Source organism: Anarrhichthys ocellatus, unplaced genomic scaffold (genome assembly GCF_004355925.1).
Source record: "Anarrhichthys ocellatus isolate YVR2014 unplaced genomic scaffold, GSC_Weel_1.0 scaffold2, whole genome shotgun sequence".
In the NCBI taxonomy this organism is placed as follows: domain Eukaryota; kingdom Metazoa; phylum Chordata; class Actinopteri; order Perciformes; family Anarhichadidae; genus Anarrhichthys; species Anarrhichthys ocellatus.
The window spans coordinates 16,247,420-16,266,034 of record NW_022280032.1 but is presented as its reverse complement, the minus strand read 5'-3'; the positions used below and the strand labels follow the sequence as shown (position 1 = coordinate 16,266,034).

At 40.6% G+C, this 18,615-nt stretch overlaps 4 protein-coding genes across 6 annotated transcripts in view; 2 read left to right on the top strand and 2 right to left on the bottom strand.

Moving 5' to 3' along the window:
* Positions 1-3,475, bottom strand: part of tbxas1 (thromboxane A synthase 1 (platelet)) — a 19,611-nt gene extending 16,136 nt beyond the window's left edge. Inside the window, exons 1-5 of one of the 3 annotated variants that reach the window (XM_031863953.1) lie at positions 3,413-3,475; positions 2,021-2,157; positions 1,653-1,746; positions 386-438; positions 127-223 (exon numbers count right to left, since the gene is read on the bottom strand). In XM_031863953.1, coding sequence (XP_031719813.1) covers positions 127-223; positions 386-438; positions 1,653-1,746; positions 2,021-2,109 — 333 coding nt within the window. In that variant the 5' untranslated portion in view covers positions 2,110-2,157; positions 3,413-3,475. Of the gene's footprint in view, positions 1-126; positions 224-385; positions 439-1,652; positions 1,747-2,020; positions 2,158-2,466; positions 2,743-2,813; positions 3,298-3,412 lie in introns of those variants that run through there. The other 2 variants (XM_031863933.1, XM_031863943.1) reach the window with 2 other exon arrangements.
* Positions 3,476-7,194: 3,719 nt separating this feature from the next.
* LOC116392753 (tripartite motif-containing protein 16-like) lies at positions 7,195-11,341 on the top strand. Its single transcript, XM_031864482.1, has 6 exons — positions 7,195-7,796; positions 7,878-7,973; positions 9,361-9,606; positions 9,719-9,863; positions 9,977-10,042; positions 10,128-11,341. Exons 1-6 carry the CDS (start codon positions 7,197-7,199, stop codon positions 10,655-10,657), a joined length of 1,683 nt encoding a protein of 560 aa, XP_031720342.1. The 5' UTR covers positions 7,195-7,196; the 3' UTR covers positions 10,658-11,341.
* A 333-nt stretch (positions 11,342-11,674) lies between these two features.
* On the bottom strand, positions 11,675-15,184 carry slc15a5 (solute carrier family 15 member 5). Its single transcript, XM_031857921.1, has 9 exons — positions 14,833-15,184; positions 14,280-14,502; positions 13,464-13,633; positions 13,138-13,358; positions 12,851-13,037; positions 12,502-12,690; positions 12,160-12,291; positions 11,927-12,035; positions 11,675-11,816 (listed from the first exon to the last, which is right to left on the bottom strand). Exons 1-9 carry the CDS (start codon positions 15,182-15,184, stop codon positions 11,675-11,677), a joined length of 1,725 nt encoding a protein of 574 aa, XP_031713781.1.
* Positions 15,185-17,102: 1,918 nt separating this feature from the next.
* ccdc34 (coiled-coil domain containing 34) overlaps positions 17,103-18,615 on the top strand; it is a 13,145-nt gene continuing 11,632 nt past the window's right edge. Inside the window, exons 1-3 of the mRNA XM_031866547.1 lie at positions 17,103-17,185; positions 17,537-17,809; positions 17,939-18,080. Of these exons, the coding sequence (XP_031722407.1) occupies positions 17,544-17,809; positions 17,939-18,080 (408 nt within the window). The 5' untranslated portion in view covers positions 17,103-17,185; positions 17,537-17,543. The remainder of the gene's footprint in view (positions 17,186-17,536; positions 17,810-17,938; positions 18,081-18,615) is intronic.

Here is an 18,615-nt window from a genome sequence, read left to right as displayed (position 1 = left end):
GCAGTCCATTAAAAATGTTTCTAGGTGAGGGCTGCATGATTCCTTTAACACTGTGACATCCTATCATTACATCATTGGGGCTTATACTGAAAGTGTGCATGTGCATGCTTTGGTTAATGTCCTCACCAGTCTGTTTGTGAAGCTGCTGAAGTCCCTGACCATCACCTGTCTGAGCATGTCAGGGTCCGCTATCACCACCACCGGTCTCCGGCCCAAATAATACCTAAAATATACCAAGTGGAGCCAACAATCTTAGTGTTGCTATAACAGGTTTTTACCAAGCAAGTGTTTATTTCATTTTATAGTGTGGAAGAATTAGAACCAACAACATGTTCGGACCATCATTTCATCAGATGCTGATGCAGAGAATACTTCTTCTACTTACCCACAAACTCTGCCATGAGTCTTTATGAGATCATTGATCGGGTTGAAAAAACCCTGAAAATGAAACAAAGAACATCACAACATATAACACATAACATCCCAAAACATCAGAAAGGAACCAGAGAAGCTCTTCATAAGAACGAAATAACTCCATGTTAGAGACGGATTGGTATTTGGGCTGTTGTCTTAATGTAAATTATAGAACGAGGTAACAGTATGACAGTCAATCAGCTGTATGACTCTGTGGGAGCTGCATATATGCTAGTTTTTGTTAGCTTACTTGTTAATCAAAAGCCCTGCCTCATTTCAAGATACTGAAACTTGCTTGATAAATGTCTGTAGTGGGAGCTACAGGGGCCATGGCCACCTTGTTTGATGACTAAATCACATCAGGATGTGCTGTGCAGAGACACATCTGTATACCATAAACACCTGGAATATCAGTGTTTAATGTTACATAAAAACAGAGATGATCTTTAACTAAGAAGTAATTCTCTTTCAGCTTTCTATATTCTTGAAAAATAAGAATATTATTCATCCATTAGACATATATTATTGATCAAGTAGTAAAATTATATTTTCCCTCTGTAAAACACAGCACAGAACAAACTTTATGACCTTGTCACTTTAGCAGGCTGATATGGAACAAAAGTAAAACACGATGCAATCATTAACACATTGATCTATGTGCAGCAACATGTCGTAGAAAAGTGGAGGTCACATGACTGCTGGATTGGGGCGCACAGGAGCAAGCTCCCTGAAGCAGCCACAGGTGTGCTAATTGGTCAGCTGACACAGGTGCACTGATTGCCCCGAGTTCGTTCACTGTTTGCACTTTGATTGAAGAGGTTCCCTTTGTCCCTGAGTGAGTAGTCTGTGCCATTTTATTCTGACATTATTATTGTTATTATATATTAAAGTAGGGATGTATTGATGTAACGATTTGATAGTTAATTGATTTTTGCATTCAAGTGAATGTGATAGAATTTAATTTGTACTCTTTTAATCGTAGAAATTAAACCACTTCACTACACCTTAATCCAACTGAAGAGAATAAATGCTTTCAAATGGAACCTGCTGAATGTTTCTTCTTCTGCTTTCATAGCAATTAAATATAGTTCAGTGCATTCCTGTAAGACGATGTTGTTCAGTGGGTAAAATGTCTTGTTAAAATCAGTTTTTAACAGTAGTTAAAGATAAAAAAAAAAAAAAAAAGGTTAGAGACTGAGGTGTTTCTTAGTTTGATGGCAATTGCAGCAATATCTTACCTGGCGAAACATGAATATGTTGCCCAAGAAAGGTACTGGCTTTGGATGTTTGATTCCACATCGAGAAAGGACTGAATAGGGGTAAATTGAATACCTTGAAGACAAAGAGTGGAGTTGTGTTGATGGAAAAAAGAAATAAAGCAAATGCATCCCCAAATAATCCTGCCATTGGTTTATAATCAGTCTTTTGAGATACTCCTTCAAGGGCTTCCCCATAAAATGCTATCAGAAAGCCCAACATGCCAAACCGAATGAGGACTGTTGTGAATATCTGAAGTTACACAAAACGTGTCTTATATATTAGTAGATAACTTAACTTCATTTCCGTGATGCAGCTTCACAATCGGGGATAAAAAGCATTTACTTACCAGTAGAGAAGACCCAGAAAGACGAGGAAGAGGCTGAGTGTCACAGACAGTCCGCTGGCCACATTTAGGACGTCAACTAAAGCCTCCATAGTGTAAAAACTCCTCAGTTCTCCACTGCCAGCATTAGATCAAGGCTCCTTAAAGACAAGAAGGTAAAACGGAAAATGATCAGGTCAGTGTAAAAGCTGCTGTTTACCACATGTTAGTCAGCAGTACAAGTAGATCATCTACAAACTATTCCTGTTCTGTGAGTTAGTTGTATCGTAGTTTCTCAGTATCATGGCTGAACATGTAGACCACATCTTTCATACTAGTTCAACAGAGGAAAGACAAAGACTGCATCTCTTTGTGGACTATGCTCTCAGGCTGGTTTGTCTCCTATTGATGAGTTTCTAAGACGACTTGTAAAGTATTTGTTTTCGCAGTTGTGTCTGAAGAGTGCTCACCTTTCCCCTCATTTTAACAATGGGGGCATGTCTACTCTTCCTGTGTTTGGCACAGATGCTGCGTCTTAAACCTCTTAACGAGCCACAGTTTAACAGTAACGTTACCTAAAGCACACGCTCTTAAACAGCTAACCATACATCTTATCTTTATTCCAGTTGAAATGCATGTTTAAAACCCCAAAGACAGACTGTAGGTCATTTGTGATGCTCGGCTACTGACGCAGGCTACAACAAAACATCGCGTTCGTCTCTTTGCTGCCCGTCGTGTATGATCATGTACCATGGCAGCGCCTTTATTAGATCTGGAGAGAGTTGTTACTGGAACAAAAGGACGTGAGTGCGCTTACCTAATAGTCCCTTCACTTGTCCATGTTATCATGACGTCCTCTTCGTGCTGTTAGTAGGTCGCAACCCAAAAGAAAGCTGAGGCGCATACTGCCACCCACTGTATGGGAGCGTATAGCATCCAACACGAGTTTACTGGTGCTTGTATACAAGAATACAGAAACAAATAAAATATATGAAATATAATATTGGCGGAGCACATACTAAATACAACTATGTGCGAACTGTATTATCCAGTGGAGGGATCAGCAGGACCTTGATCTAGCGCTACTTGCATCATGCCTGGTCTGCAGAGTCTTCCTGGTTCGTCCTGCTGAGCTCTGTCTTTCCAACCTCCGAATTGGAGAAGTTGGAGATGTTCTCGTATGACGGCAACTCACTGTCAAAATCCGAGAGCGCAAATTAGATCCGCGCGCGTGTGTAGAGATTAAACAGACACGTATTTTACTTTGACGAGCGCTCTCACATTACTCCGATGTCGCGAGCAGAAAAGCGCTATAGGGGACGCCCCTCGCGCTGAAAGCATTTGTTTTCTCCTCTCAGGCTGCAATTATGTGTGTGATATTTCCCGATCAAGGTTGTGAAGAGCAATACAACTTACATGTATTTCTCTCGAGTCCTGGATTTCTTTTATGTTCTCGCAGATATGAATGAGATATGGTTGGAGGAATGAGACGTGGTCGGATAAACGCGCCTTGGTTGGATGAATGAGACCTATATATAGGCTGCCTTGCATTGCATATTTTAGAACGAATCCAGCACATTTAAGACATTTCTTCCAACTTGTTGTTTTGCACCGCTATAGCAATGGCTCATGAGCAAGTGTGAGTATTTCTTCTTCTTATTCTTCTTTTATTTATTTCGTTGACAACTACGTGTTTTGTTTTAAAACCAGGATTGTTTTTAAAGTTTGTCATCATTAGATCTCATTCGGGGGTATATCAGTGATGACGATACTGAAAACATCGCTCCTGTTCCTGTGTATGGTAAGTATTTAGGTTAGTGTTTAAATACTTTTTACTCTATTTTTACGAAAGTCTATTTATTTATTTCAATGCATATCATATTTCATATCACCACAAAAACAGCGTCCTAGCAGTGGTGCCGGGACCAAGCGAAAAAAAACAGCTGGGCAGAAAGCCAAGAGATTGAAAACTTGTGTGTGTGTGGGTGTGTGTGTGGGTGGGTGGGTGGGTGGGTGGGTGTGTTTGAATCCTGTTCTTTTTCCACTAGAGAATATTCATTTATTTCATTGTAAATACTTATAGATATCAATTCACCCAAACCTGGGAGATTATCATTAAAGTTTAAGAGGGCTGAAAAACTTGCGGAGGAAAAGAGGAAAAAAACGAAAAGGTATGTGTTCATTAAAGATTAGTTTAATTATTTAATTTGCAATGGTGTTTTATGTATGTATGTGTGTGTATATATGTATATGTGTGTATGTATGTGTATGTGTGTATATGTATATGTGTGTGTGTATATATATATATATATATATATATATATATATATGTGTCTGTTAACGCGCGATAAAATAATTGTCGGCGTTAATTAATTAATGCGTTAATGTGATAATAATGCGTTAACTTGCCCAGTACTAATTTATATATATTTTACTATTTTCTTTATCAGGGTGCTGACTGAGAGGGCACAGCCAAACGAGGCACTACCCGGAGCGCCACTTTGTGATGAATTGTCTATAGCTGTTGAAGCGCTCCTCAAGCTCCTCAAAGCGGAGACCTCATCAGAGGATATTAATGCACAGACCGTCAAAGTACCAGCATTGGCGTTTGTGAACCATGGTGCCTCGGTGTGCGTGCCCGAGACTGAATTAGTCGAAGCTGTTGCATCAATGGAGGTCGCCGCCGTTCGGCGACAGCGGCTGGGACTGGAGGTCGCTGCCGTTCGGCGACGGCAGCTGGGACTGGAGGTCGCTGCCGTTCGGATCAAGTCTATGGGGTTTCGAAACCTCCTACCGTGGCTGAATCATCCAACCAATGTTAAGCTTATGGGGTTTCGAAACCTCCAACCTTGTTGTTTGTGAACATCCGGGAACGCACACCAGTCAATATTAATATGCATGCATCTTCTCTTCCCATCAGGTGGCTCCTCTCTGAATTCAGACGGCTTTGCTGAATGTCCACTCCCTCGGCTCATCGAATCAAGAGGGGAACTGCACTCGAGAGGCTGGGGATCAAGAGGGGAACTCTTGAGGAGGTCGCTGCCGTTCGGCGACGGCGGCTGGGACTGGAGGTATATATTGTGCAATACATGTATATGCAAGGCATTTTAAGCTACATTGTTCTATTTGTATTGTATATCGCATTTGTTATACGCACTACTCTTACATCACCACATTCAGAATGACAGTTTTATGAAAACATTGCTGGATAAGTGGTCACAGAACACAGTAAAAATTGCATAAAGCTTCCTTTGACAAATCACTGCCGATCAGGGCAGGGAGGTTATTGATCTTCTGTCTCTACTGATAATTTCTCATATGTGGGACACTAGATGTAGCCTATTGCTCATGTGCAGGAGCATAGAGGCCCAATCTTTCACTTATAACCACCTCTTAAAATTTAAGCTCCTGGATATTTGTGTAATAACCACTGGAAAAGGAAAGCTGTCGCCTGTGTAGACAAACTGTCCTCCCCAGACCTGTGTTGAAAGAGAACAGTGCTGGCTGATTTGGGAGAGAAAGTGTCGGGCAGAACAACCCACCCCTTCGGTGAAGGATGCAGTCGGCCCCGGGCTGTGGAGTGTGATTTCTGCTGAAAGCTGTCACGTCCTTCCTGGTGTGTCTGGCTTCTTACTGATCTACTCACTTGTAGCCGCATATGTGTCTGCTGCTGTCAAAAGGCACAAGCTATTGGAAGTCTCTGCCTCCTTACAATAGAAGATCTACTCTTAGCATGAGAAGCTGCTTGATGATTATTGTTGCAGTGATGGACAATGCATTTGCCTGCTTTGTGTGATGGATGAACACAAAGGTCGAGACACGGTGTCAGCTACAATAGAGAGGAAAGAGAAACAAGTAAGAATAATTAGAAGACAAGCCTCAGCTAGGATGTCACCAAGGTAAAGGGCCTCCACTTTCTGGTATAGTTTTGTGTGTGTGTTTGTTAAACACCAGCGCTTGATCATTGCTCATTATTTGATTGTATTCCATAAAATGGTAAAACAAATGTCGAAATTTCAAGAAAAAGGCTGATGTTTATAATGGCACAGGTGGCAAAGTATTTTTGTGTGTATGTTACATGTTTCTTATTCTGTAATGTAAACTCAGCTTTTTTTTAGTAGAATTATTGTAATAAATGGAAAAGATGGAAAGCTCATACAGAATTTTTTTGAATTATTTTGTTTGTGAAAATGAAATGAAGAGAGAGAGTACTACAGTTGTCTGTTTAAACCCATCTCAGTTTCGTCAGATCTGTTTTATAGACAGACTGATATCTGGCAAACTTTCTCTCTGTTGCTGTCACCTTCTAATTGTGCCATCGAAACACCTTTTCAAATCCTACACACCAGGGGTTAAATAGGTTTTGTAAATGCATTTTAAATTTTATATATTTAAACCTACAATAGATTTTTTTTTTTATCACTCACTAATTTTAAATACATAAAATCATATGTATTTTTGAAAATATAATGTAACGCTGTATTATCTAATTGTTTTTTAAAAGACATCTTGTAAAAGGGTAGCGTTGCCACGGAAAAAGTTTGGCAACTCCTTTGATAGATTGCTAGTTGCCAAATTGCACATCCAGCTGACAAGGACCAACATTACCATTCATTAGTCATCAATCATGTTTCTGGTTACTTGATGAATATAAGTCCAGTGTTCACTTTATTTTGAACACTATTTGGATCTCCACCAACTCTTGAGGGAAATATGTGTTCACCAGCTATTTGTTAACTTTATCTGTTAAAGGCAGCAGATAGCCTGCATTTTTTACTTTTTATTTGAAAACAGCTGCTGTTGCTGGAAATTAAGTTCATGCCAGTAAAGTTGCAGGTCGTTAAACAAAAACCAAAAGCTGAAAGACACCAAAATGTTCTGTGGAGCACAAGAGGACAGCAGTCAGATACTATTCTGTGGATTCATCACAATGTATGACAATGCAAATATTGATTAGATATTAGCTATAAATAGTTTTTTTTTTTTTTATAAGCAATATACTGCAATGTGTGATTACAACAAATCATTGAGTAACGTTGCTTTGACTCAAGTTTGAAAACTCTTAATGTTTGACTCTGATAGTGGAGTGACTTTGTTCTACTCAGAAACTCACAGACCAGTCAGCACATGTGCGTTACCAAGAAGCCACTCCTCCTCCAGAGAAAGCGAAAGTAACTCCGTCAGTCTGAGCGGGAGAACAATGGCGTGCAGTCCGGATTTGTTCGACTGCTCCATCTGTTTACAGATACTGGATGATCCTGTGACGACGGCCTGTGGACACAGTTACTGTACACAATGCATCAATGCCTTCTGGGATGTGTATAATAACAGAGGAAAGAGTTACAGCTGCCCTCAGTGCAGGCAGACATTCTCCCCCAGGCCTGTCCTGAAGAGGAACACACTTCTGGCTTCCCTGCTCGAGGAACACAAGAGGAAAAAAAGTCAAAATGATGCTGCTGCTGCTGTATCTGTTGCTGCTGCTGACACCTATGCTGCACCTGGTGATGTGCAATGTGACGCCTGCACAGAGAGAAAAAGAAAAGCTTGGATGTTCTGTCTGGTGTGTTTGGCCTCTTACTGCGAGACTCACCTAAAGCCTCACTTTGAGTTGCCACCACTACAGAAACACAATCTGATTCAAGCCTCTGCATGGATCAAAGACAGCATCTGTGGCCGTCATGGCAAACTTCTGGAGATCTACTGCCGCTCAGATCAGCAGTTCGTATGCCTGCTGTGTGTGATGGATGACCACAAAGGTCATGACACGGTGACAGTTGCGGCAGAGAAGTGTGAAATGCAGGTAATTCAGTTTACCCCATGCTCAAGTCATTTTTTATGTCACTGAGGTTCTGAAAAAGATCCTGGATTTGTGTTTCAACAGAGACAACTGGAGCGAGGTAAACAGGAAATTGCAGACAGAGTGCTGAATTCGGAGAAGAAAATGGCAGAGCTGAGGCAGTCTGCAGACTCTATAAGAGTGAGTGCAAACAAAAGTACTTCTACTACTATTCATGAATATATTTCTTTACTTTCAAAATCCTGATACAAAGAAAGTCAATGTACACATTTGCTGTTAACGGACAGATAAAGAAACGAGAAAAAGGGTGTGAACTGTGGGCAACAGTGGAATTTCACTTATCTCTGTGCACATATGTTTGACAGTGAAGAATGATGACGATATTAAGCCTCTGACACACTTATATCAATACTGAAAATGAAATAATAAAAAAATAAAAAATAACAGGCTTGGTGCATGCAGACTGTATATTTACCATTCCAATACCTATACTTATATCACATTATTCAGTTTACCAGAAAAAGATTTAGTATGTCCCCGTTCATAGTATGTCAAAAATACCAGGACTTTTTGCAGTATGCAATCCAGCATGTTTTTCTGGCTATTCTGACCCACAATCCTTTGTGCAGCAGATATATGAGGAAGAGGGTCAAAGTTCAAGGTGCCATGTTATGACGAGGTAGTATATCTCATTGAATGCATTCTGCATGCAACACTACGTACTCTGTAAAGGCAGCTGCAGTACGTACTACCAGTAAAAAGAAAAGGGATGCGATCGGGAACGCAGCTAGAGACACCAGCAGGAAGAATGGCTGAAGTAATCTTCCCTGCTGATGCCCAAACTATTTGGCTTGTGACCTCTTATGAGCTTGCGTTCTTGCCAAGAGTTAAACAATAACATTGATATAACTCTCATGTATTTCTGTTAAATATGAAGCTGCAACCAGAGGCTGGTTAGCTTAGCTTAGTTTAGCATAAAGACTTGGAACAGAGGGAAACATCTAGCCCTAACTGTGGTTTTACTTGTAGTCATGTGTGAGACTTTCTGAAGTCTATGCGTCCCTGTGAGGTAACGAGGCAAGCAGTGCTGACACCAGGCTAAGGCTCCATGCTCAGCTAAGCTAACCGTCTCCTGGCTGTGTCTTCATATTTGCCAAATAGACATGCTAGTGGTATCGATCTTCTCCTTTAACTCCAGGCTAAAAAGTGTACACCCCAAAATGCAAACTACTCCATTTAAATTATATATTTATATTTTAGATTGTTATACTTGAATAATCATCATTGACCTGAGGAGGTAAAAAAACATTTGTCTGGAGTGTCCAGACCCCTAGGTTGGGAACCACTGACCTAGACCACTATTACAGGCTTTAACAAAATGTCAAGTGTTTGACATGTGTTTTTTTTTAATATTGCAAAAAAAAACTGTAAAAGAATTCCAGTTACTTATGATATGCTGCATAATAACTTAAGGGAGTTTAAAGTAGCCCAGTTTTTTGGAAGTATGCTGTAACTCAAAATAGTCATCAATCATAACAGGACAAATGTTGACTGTTTCCCATACAAGGATGCCGCATGGGGGGCGTGTGATGACCTTGAGCGACTGTGTGTTGAGCGCATCCGTTTATTCGTCCGCTCTGTGGAGAGGAAGCGCTCTGAGATGAGAGAGAGATTTGGAGAAGCAGAGAAAGCTGGAGTGGACTGGACCAACAATCATCTCGGCCAACTGGAGCGTGAAGTGTTGGAGCTCAGGAAGAGAGAGGATGAACTCCACCAGCTCTCACTGACAGAGGACCCCATTCAGTTTCTGCAGGTGATTACATGTTTACAGTCTTAGAAAGTATAGAACGATTTGTATCTAATTTTTGCCGCTTAATTAAAAGAAAATGTTTTAGTCACACAATGTATTTGTTGGCCCTGTGCAGGGTTTCCAAGCTCTGGGTGGCCTCCCTGTGTTCACAGACTCACATGAAAGACTGACAAAGTTTACCTCCGCACAAATGGATAAACTGAAAAATATGTGCAGCAAAGAAAAAGAAGAATTATTCAGTCACTCTGAAGAAAATCTGGGTAAGTAAGACCAGAATCGGATCTCTAAACCTGATAATTAAGTTTGGTCTAGTCTGTGTATTTCCTGTTATTATATAGACAGAATCATCAGTTTTTTTGTTTTGTTTCATCAGTGTCAAAATGGCCAAGTTTGCATGAGGAAAGAACATCAAGGACATGCCTTTTGAACACATATAAGAGTAAGCACAATGTTAATTCACTTTGCACAAATATCAAACGTGAAAAGATTCCCCAGCCAAATGAATGTTTCATCTTTCCCTGCAGACTTCACAGTGGAGGTGGATCCCAACACAGTGGCTGCATGTCTTTGCTTGTCCGACAAAAACAGAGCGATATCGTGGAGTGACAGGGACCAGGCTCATCCTGATCTCCCCGACAGATTCACCTTCTATCACCAGGCGCTGTGCAAAGTGGGCCTTGAGGGCAGCCACTACTGGGAGGTGGAGTGGGATGGTGGCATTGTCGACTTGGCCCTGTCCTACAAAGGCATCGAAAGAAAGGGTTCAGGCAACGGCTGCTGTTTCGGCCACAATGAGCTCTCCTGGAAATTAACCTGCTCCCCATCCGGCTGCACATTTTGGCACAATAATCTTCACAAAGGCCAGATTCCTCCAGTTCTCTCTCGCAGAGTGGGCATACACCTTGATTACGAAGCAAGAACACTGGGCTTCTACAGTGTTTCTGGCTCGGACAGTTTGACACAGCTGCTCCAAATCCAGACCACCTTCACTGAACCTCTCTATCCTGGGTTTTCTGTTGATTTAGGTTCAACACTGAAAATATGCAAAATCTAAGCCAGTTTGTATTAAAACATGTTGGCCACAAGAACGTCTTCCATTCATGAATCAGGGATGGGAAAAAAAGCGCAAGAGTAGTACAATTATGAAGATGTGCAAAGTTAAGCATATTTGTGTGTGCGTAAGTTAGAGACGTGTATGCATCGATATTCATTACAACATACAGTATATGAGAATCTTTGTTGTGAATCAAAGAGTGGAAAATGGAAATTTCTTCTGGTATATTTTGCACTTTTTTACTCTTAAATGTTCTTAAATACATTATCAAAATACCTTGTTTTATCACTGATAAGAGACAACTTATATGAGGATAAACCATATTTCTTATTCTGTTCTTTATGCTCTATAATGGAATAATGTTCCCTCAAGCCTAAGTTTATCAAATCACAGCACATCTTCAAAGGGGCCATGAAAAGATTGTTTCTCAGTAACTTGTAACCTGATTTTAGTTATGAAAATATCTTGGAACATATCGGCTGTTTTGTCTTTGAGTTTCATCTTTTTGACGTGTTGCTTGTTGTATGTTGGAGGACCACAATGGAAATAAGCCATTTAAGATTTGTTGTTTTAATCATTGATGTTTATTTTGTACTTTTACTTATCAAACAAAGCAAACAAGTAAATCAAGCAGAGTGTATTTGTTCTAGTTTAACAGACTCAAATAAAGGACCATGCTAATGACATGTCTGTCATTTATTTGATTTAATGTGCTAATATTTACATTCAGTGTTTTAAATATGATTTGCAAATGTATCTCAACATAATTCACTCATTTACAGGTCATTTTCACAAAATTCAAATAACGGTCCACAGTTACAGTCTGGGACATGTTCAATTACATGCATAATTAATTAATTACATTATGATTGTAAAAACAACATAATTATGTTAATTCCAAATACTATATATATATATATATATATATATATAGTTCACAATTTCTCAAGTCATAGACTTTAACATAGTAACATGCAGCGCCAGCGCCACTAACAGCAGATATAATAATGAAGGTGGTCATAAAATGGATTCAACAGAGTGGTTTGTGTAGGAGCAATCCACAGTGTCGTAGAAGCGCAGACAGGCCTTGTAATGCAGCAGCTTCTCAGTCAGAGGGCTGATGGTCAGTGCCTTACCCTGCACAGTCAGGTCTTTGTACCTGGTCAGCATCAGTGAGATGAGAATGACAGTGTTTGTTATGCAAAATTAATAATCTAATTCAACTTGTATTCCACATGTTTTTATGTATTATATGATCTGTAGGCCTACCTGTTAGACACGCTCCAAAACACAAAGGTATTTACAGCCATCAGTGTGGCCAGGAGGAAGAAGAACCTCTCCAGATTCCCATCATGCAGTATGTTTGGGTAGAAGTTACCTGTAAACGGGTGCCAACGTGGTCCTATCAGCATCAGTAGCATCGTTTTTTCAATCAAATTCCTGTGTCAATGTAATTTGTTATTGGTAGAAAACAGGCAATGCAGTATTTGTACTCATTTTACCTCCAGAAAGAAAGAACACCAGCTGAATGATGAAGGCTCCCAGAAAGCAGCCTCCTCCATAGGACAGGGTGAGGAAGTGCAGGGAGATCCCTCTGATGTGGCTCGGGGTCAGCTGGAAAGATATGAGGGAACCTGCCAGAGAGGAAGTGACAGCATAAGCGTTCGATCATCTTTCCTGCTCTTTATTTGTAACATACAGGGCAGCATTTCTGACCGGGGGAAAGTCAAATGCCTTTTTGTGCCAATTTGTGCTAATTTGATAAATCAGAAGTTTCTGGGCAATATGCACCATGTAAGACCTGCATCAAGTGAAATTATGGAGACCTTGAGTCTGTCACATACATGCAGGAGTGACGAGAGCCTCTGCGAGACCAAGCAGGATGTACTGAGGAGCCAGCTGGAAACATGGCATGGACGACACTTGCAGAACTTTTCCAGACAGAGTCTGCTCCACCAGAGGGTATGCCTTCCTCTGCAGCTCAGACAAACCTGCCACCAGGACCGACAGGGTGGCACACGCATGGCCCAGAGCTGGAAGGGGAGGATGGACAGGGAGGGGTGATGAGAGAGGGGGCTGCAGAATAATTACAGGAGGAAAGAGGGAGGGTGAAAGAGGCAGAAGAGCAAGAGAGATATTAGAATTATGTATGCATTAGTGGGGGCGTGCATGTGTGCACGTGGAGATACTCACTGATGACTTTTACAGGGGCCAGAGGAGTTTTTTCCTTGGAGAGGTAGCAAGTGGTCACACATTCGATCAGTGGCGCTAAGAGCAGCAGAGGTAGGATACTGATCACATTCATGGCGCCGATGGGCAACAGGAGGTTGGTGAGGTGAAGGTTTGAGTTCATCGTCTGTATGTAGTAACCTGAGGGAATCTGTAGAAAACATTCTTAGCCTCCCTTCATGTGATAAAACATGGACATGATCCCTTTTCATGCTTTATAATAAAGACCCATAATATTCCCAGTGACCTGCCTGTGTGATGCAGGCTCTGTAAAGCAGCTGAAGGCCATAAAGAGGGAAGAGCTTGGCCAGGACTTTGACGTTTTCGACATGCGTTTCGCTGTAACGCCCGCCATTGTTCTCTTTGGCCCGGTCCAGCCAAGATCCCACATCTCCACTCAGGTGACGATAGTGGAGGCAGCACATCTTGAGAGAGTTCAAGAAAACTCCCAGTGTGGTCAACAGTGATCCACCTGCGGTGTGAAAGACACACAAAGGAACAGAATGAAGTGTGTGTGGCACTGTATGTAGTGTGCCTGTATACCAGTTTGTATGTCTCTCTTTTTCATGTACGTTACCTTTATTTGGTTTATAGGTGAGTTTGTTCCGCATCATGTGTATGGCGATTAGAGCCAGCAGCACAGAAGTGAAGGGGATAAGGAAGCCCAGATTTTTGCCCACAGACTGCTGGATGTAAGCGATACCCAGAAACACGACAGTGGAATTCAGGTTGACCAGCCAGTAGAACCTAAACATAAATAAAGCAAATATCACACTCGTTTCCCTCATGAACATATAGTTTGCAGATGTCACCAAATAACACATGAGTAGATGGAAACATTATTTCCATAAGTAGACACATTATTTTTTAGCCATGCTAGTGGCTAGGGATGGTCATGATTGTATGAATTGCCGTGAAACAATCCAGGCATTCATGATCCCCAGAAGAGGAACCTGCACTGACTTTGCTGATTCTTTGACTTTACCTCTAGTGCCACCATGATGTTGCATTTTTGTTTTTTAATGATATATCTTGACAACTGTTGAGTGGGTTCTCAAGAAATTTGGTACAAACATTAATGATCCCCTAACGATGAATTGCATGATCCACGGACTCTTCGTCTAGCACCATCATTAGGTAATTTTTATGTCAAATTACTATCAAATTAACTCAACAATCACCCAAGCGCCAACTAGAGTTCTTGCTTGCTGTCCATAATCAACCAAGAACTTGCAAGGTGTGCTTGTTTCTTGTCTCCATGCAGAATAACTGAACTGTAAAGAACCTCATGTGATGATGAAACGGATCATAGGGACAATATCAATGGATTATTTGGAGTCTGATCATTGACTAACCAAGTGAATGCCTGTATTCAGACGGCAACACCACTCACCAGTTGAAGAAGGACAGGAGCTGGTGCTGATTGTAGCACTGCAGGCTGTAGGCTCCCATGGGACAGAGGATGGCCCGGATGCCGCCGATGCCCAGTGCAGCAGCCAGGAGGCCGGTGTAGAACAAGATTTGCTGCTCCCGATGTTCCAGCTGGTGCGTCATGTGATGAGTGTCAATGTAGAAATCTTCAAACGGGAATGCCACCACGGGCAGCATGGCTGTGCCTAGAAAGCAGAAGTGACAGGTGAAGGTCATGGTATGTGGTTGCAGCTATAGATTTCAAGCAGGAGTGTGAATTCACCGAAGCAGATCCATGACTAAGCACCTTATTAGAATTACTAACGCTCGTGAAATGAGCTCACACGAAAGGTTGAGATGTGTCACATATTTGTGCAACTGTCTGGTTCATGTCACAGATAATATTTTGTCTTTTACACTGGCAGAGTTGAGCCTCATTACATAATACATCTAATCATATAACAGAAATAAACTATAGTTTTAGCACAAATTGAATCACACCAGACAACATGAATTAACTATTAACTGTGTCTTACCGAAGAAATGAAGGAAAGCACACAAATAGAGCACCTTGCTCCTTCCCAGGCAGGTCTCTGCAAACCACCCAACCAGAACAGGGGTCAGGGTGCTGGCTCCTATGAAGCACAGGTTGACTGTCGCAGCCAGGTAGTTATCATAGCCCAGCTTCACGGTGCAGAAGAGAATCGTGTTGCATACAATGCCAAAGAAAGTGAATCTCTCGCACAGCTCCACAAGCAGTACACAGATGATAACTTGAAGCTTCTTGCGGGACTTCCTTCGTGGTCCAGAGTCTGGAAGAGGGGTCTGAGAGAGTGGACGCAGTCGGCCTCTGCGCTCTGGCAGTCTCTGAGGGTCTCCTGTCACCATACCACCTGGCCAGTGAGCTGGCTGCTGGGCTGCTTGGTTGGCTGGATACAGTCAGTAAAGGACCATGTAGAGCTCTGAATGAGAACCCTTCGAGGAGAGGACCAGCAGAGGCCAGAGCTGGAATCCCTCACCCTGGTGTGACTCTGGAGAGACATTGGATCAGACACACGTTGGATCAGAAGGCTGATTATCCTTCTGTGTCATGATCTTACTCAGAACTGTGGACACCTCACAGGGAAGTGACACGTTATAGAAAATTGTATCCAGGAGTAGTGATGGATGGGAGCGATATGGAGAGCGCCCTAGAAATATTTCTATGATTACTGACAAGATACAGACATGTGGTTGTTGTTCTTTTTTCATTAATGACTTATTCAGAGCAGTGGTGGAGAGTAGCTAAGTACACAAGTACTGAACTTAAGTACAAATATTCAGGTACTTGAGTATTTCCATATTATGTTACTTTTTACTTCTGCTCCATTATATTTCAGAGGTAAATATTTTAGGTATATTTTTACTTCACTTAATTTATTTGATAACTTTAGTTACTGGTAACTTTGCAGATTCAGATTATTAATACAAATGTAATCAACAATTAAATCATGAGAGGCATAGTTAAAATTCACCCCGCACCCCAATGCATCAATAATCCTAACTCATTAACATAAAATACATACATATACATAATATCTGAAATATATGTAATGCATAATCCGTACTTTTACTTTTGATACGTCTTTAGACTTAAACTTCTTCGACCACTGCTACATAGTTACTATAGCTGCTGCTGGCAAACTTTAATCAAACTAAATAATTGTTTGCAATGAACAAAGTTGCAGGTTAAATGATTATCAACAACTCAGAGACACTGCACGATGTTGTCTATGTAGTAGGTATTAGCATTAAGAGACAATAAACAAGACAGCAAACACATTTTGTGCTGCAAGTAATTACAAACACTCACAAAATGCCACATGTCTTTGTGAAAGCAGTCCTTCAGTGTGCCAGCTCAAATTAGAACACCAGCTGATAAACTGATAATGTTGAGTGGGAGTGAGACAGAGTGCACCGGCAGGTCAACTTAAACTGGATCAGAGCTGCTAGTCAAAGAGTAACTGCCTGTTATTACAGGGAGTGAACTCATTGTCTGAAGCACAACAAAAAAAGCACAGCTCAGTCAAGGACTGAACAGCATTTCACTCAGAAACTATCACCAAAATAAGATCAAATAAATCCTTTTAGCAAATCTGAATAATATAGTACAACCTCTGTATAAAGTAAGCTTTCTTATCTTCTCAGTGTCCTAAAGTGTTCTTTCATGAAGAGACATGAGCTGCAGTTAAATTCGCATCTTACAAGCTATGACAAGAGGAATCAGAGGCCTTGCTTATGAATTGTAACAAGACTGTTTTCTGAAGGCTTGAATATTCTTTTCAGGTGTTAAAACGTGTATATTTGATTAGAAATCGAATTAAAGAATTCATAATTGGAGGTCAAATTGAGGAAACAATGTAAAGCTTTATTGTAATTGTCTCTAACAGCAATATTGCATCTGCACCTCCAATCAGGCATCATTCAGATAAATAAAAATGTACAATTTCAAATGACCAATTATACAATCAGAATAAAAGAGGGTAAATAATGAGATATATTGCAAGAGCATAAAAATTGCATTTAGCCCCTTTATATTATTCCTTTTTTTGACATGATGCCATTGTTACAAAACAATGCCATACTGCTTTGAATACATGATTTTACAAAATGTATTTATTATTATTATTTTTAATATAGATAAAGATATATCTACGTAAAAACCTGACATGTTGAAGAGACATAGTGTAGTGTTTAAGCGTCACGCGTCACCATGGTTACAGAGGCTGCGTGCAGCTGAGCATTGTGGCGCGGTGTATCATGGGAAAAGAGCTGTTTGCAAATCAGTTCCAGCGTTGGTGAAAAAGACGAACACAACAACGAGACTTTTCTTCAAATATACGCAAAACGGTGGGTTACGAAATGTTCCCAGTTCGTTCAGATATAGCAGGAGACATAGCACACATGCACTGTGGAGTTAGCTTGCGTAGTACTTAGTATTAAACCTTCGCAGCACGTTAGATAATATTCAAGCTAAGTTTGCTAACCTACGCTAGCTGTTAGTTTCCTTTGAGTGCTAATGTTAGCCTCCATTTTGCTAACCGTTTAAACGAGCTGTTTAAATGGGCATCGGCTAGCAATAGCGTTAGTAATGTTAGTTATGTTTGTGTTACTGAAACGTTGCATATGTTTGTTTGACATTAGATAACAGACACAACTCACACATAACTTATGTAAAACATTCTCATGTGTTGTTCTCAGGCTAGCAATGTCTGGAGGAAGGATGCCGAGCTGTCCTGCCTCTGTTACCAATGGCTTCAGCTCGACCCCTGTCAAAACAGCCCAGGGGAAAGAATTCAACACACCGAAGGGCTTTGACGACTGCGTCCCATCCGACGAGGAAGACACCTTCTCTCTGCTTTCTCCCATCTATCACGACAGTTTTGACAGTGATGAAGAGCTGGAGCCCAGCCCATCTCAGCAGACTTCACCCAGACAGAGCCACACCTCCAGACTCAGCGTTTCACCAGTCAGGTGCTGCGGACTTCTTCAAGCTTGAGATACTTCACGAAGCGTGTTAAAGGCCAAAGGCTGCATGATTCAGGCAGATAAAATGTAAGTACAGTAGGATATGTATTCATTTTACACCTGTTTTTCTTTTAGATGTGAGCTACCAAGAACACCTTCAGTGCAGATGTTGAATGCTGTTAAGCCAGCAGCTGCACCTTCTCTCAGTGCATGGGAAATGTGGCTGGTGAACAAAGCCAAAGAAGATCGTTTCAAATTGGAAAAACAAGCAGAGGAGGCAAGCCACAGTTAATTATCATTTATATCACTGTATAACTGAATCAGTTACTTTCCTTACGTCCCTTTGCTTTTTGTATGTTTTATGGTTTCCATACGGCTAGCCATAGTTTTTTCCTTTTCATCAAATATAATATATATATACAGTGGGTACAGAAAGTATTCAGACCCCTTTACATTTTTCACTCGTCTCATTGCAGCCATTTGCTAAAATCAAAAAAGTTCATTTTATTTCTCATTAATGTACACTCAGCACCCCATCTTGACAGAAAAAAACAGAAATGTAGAAATTTTTGCAAATTTATTAAAAAAGAAAAACTGAATGTGTATATGTGTGTATATATATATGTGTATGTGTGTATATATATATGTGTATGTGTGTATGTGTATATGTGTATATATATATGTGTATATGTGTATATATATATGTATATATGTGTATATGTGTATATATATATGTGTATGTATATATGTGTATATGTGTATATATATATGTGTATATATATATGTGTATATGTGTATATATATATGTGTAT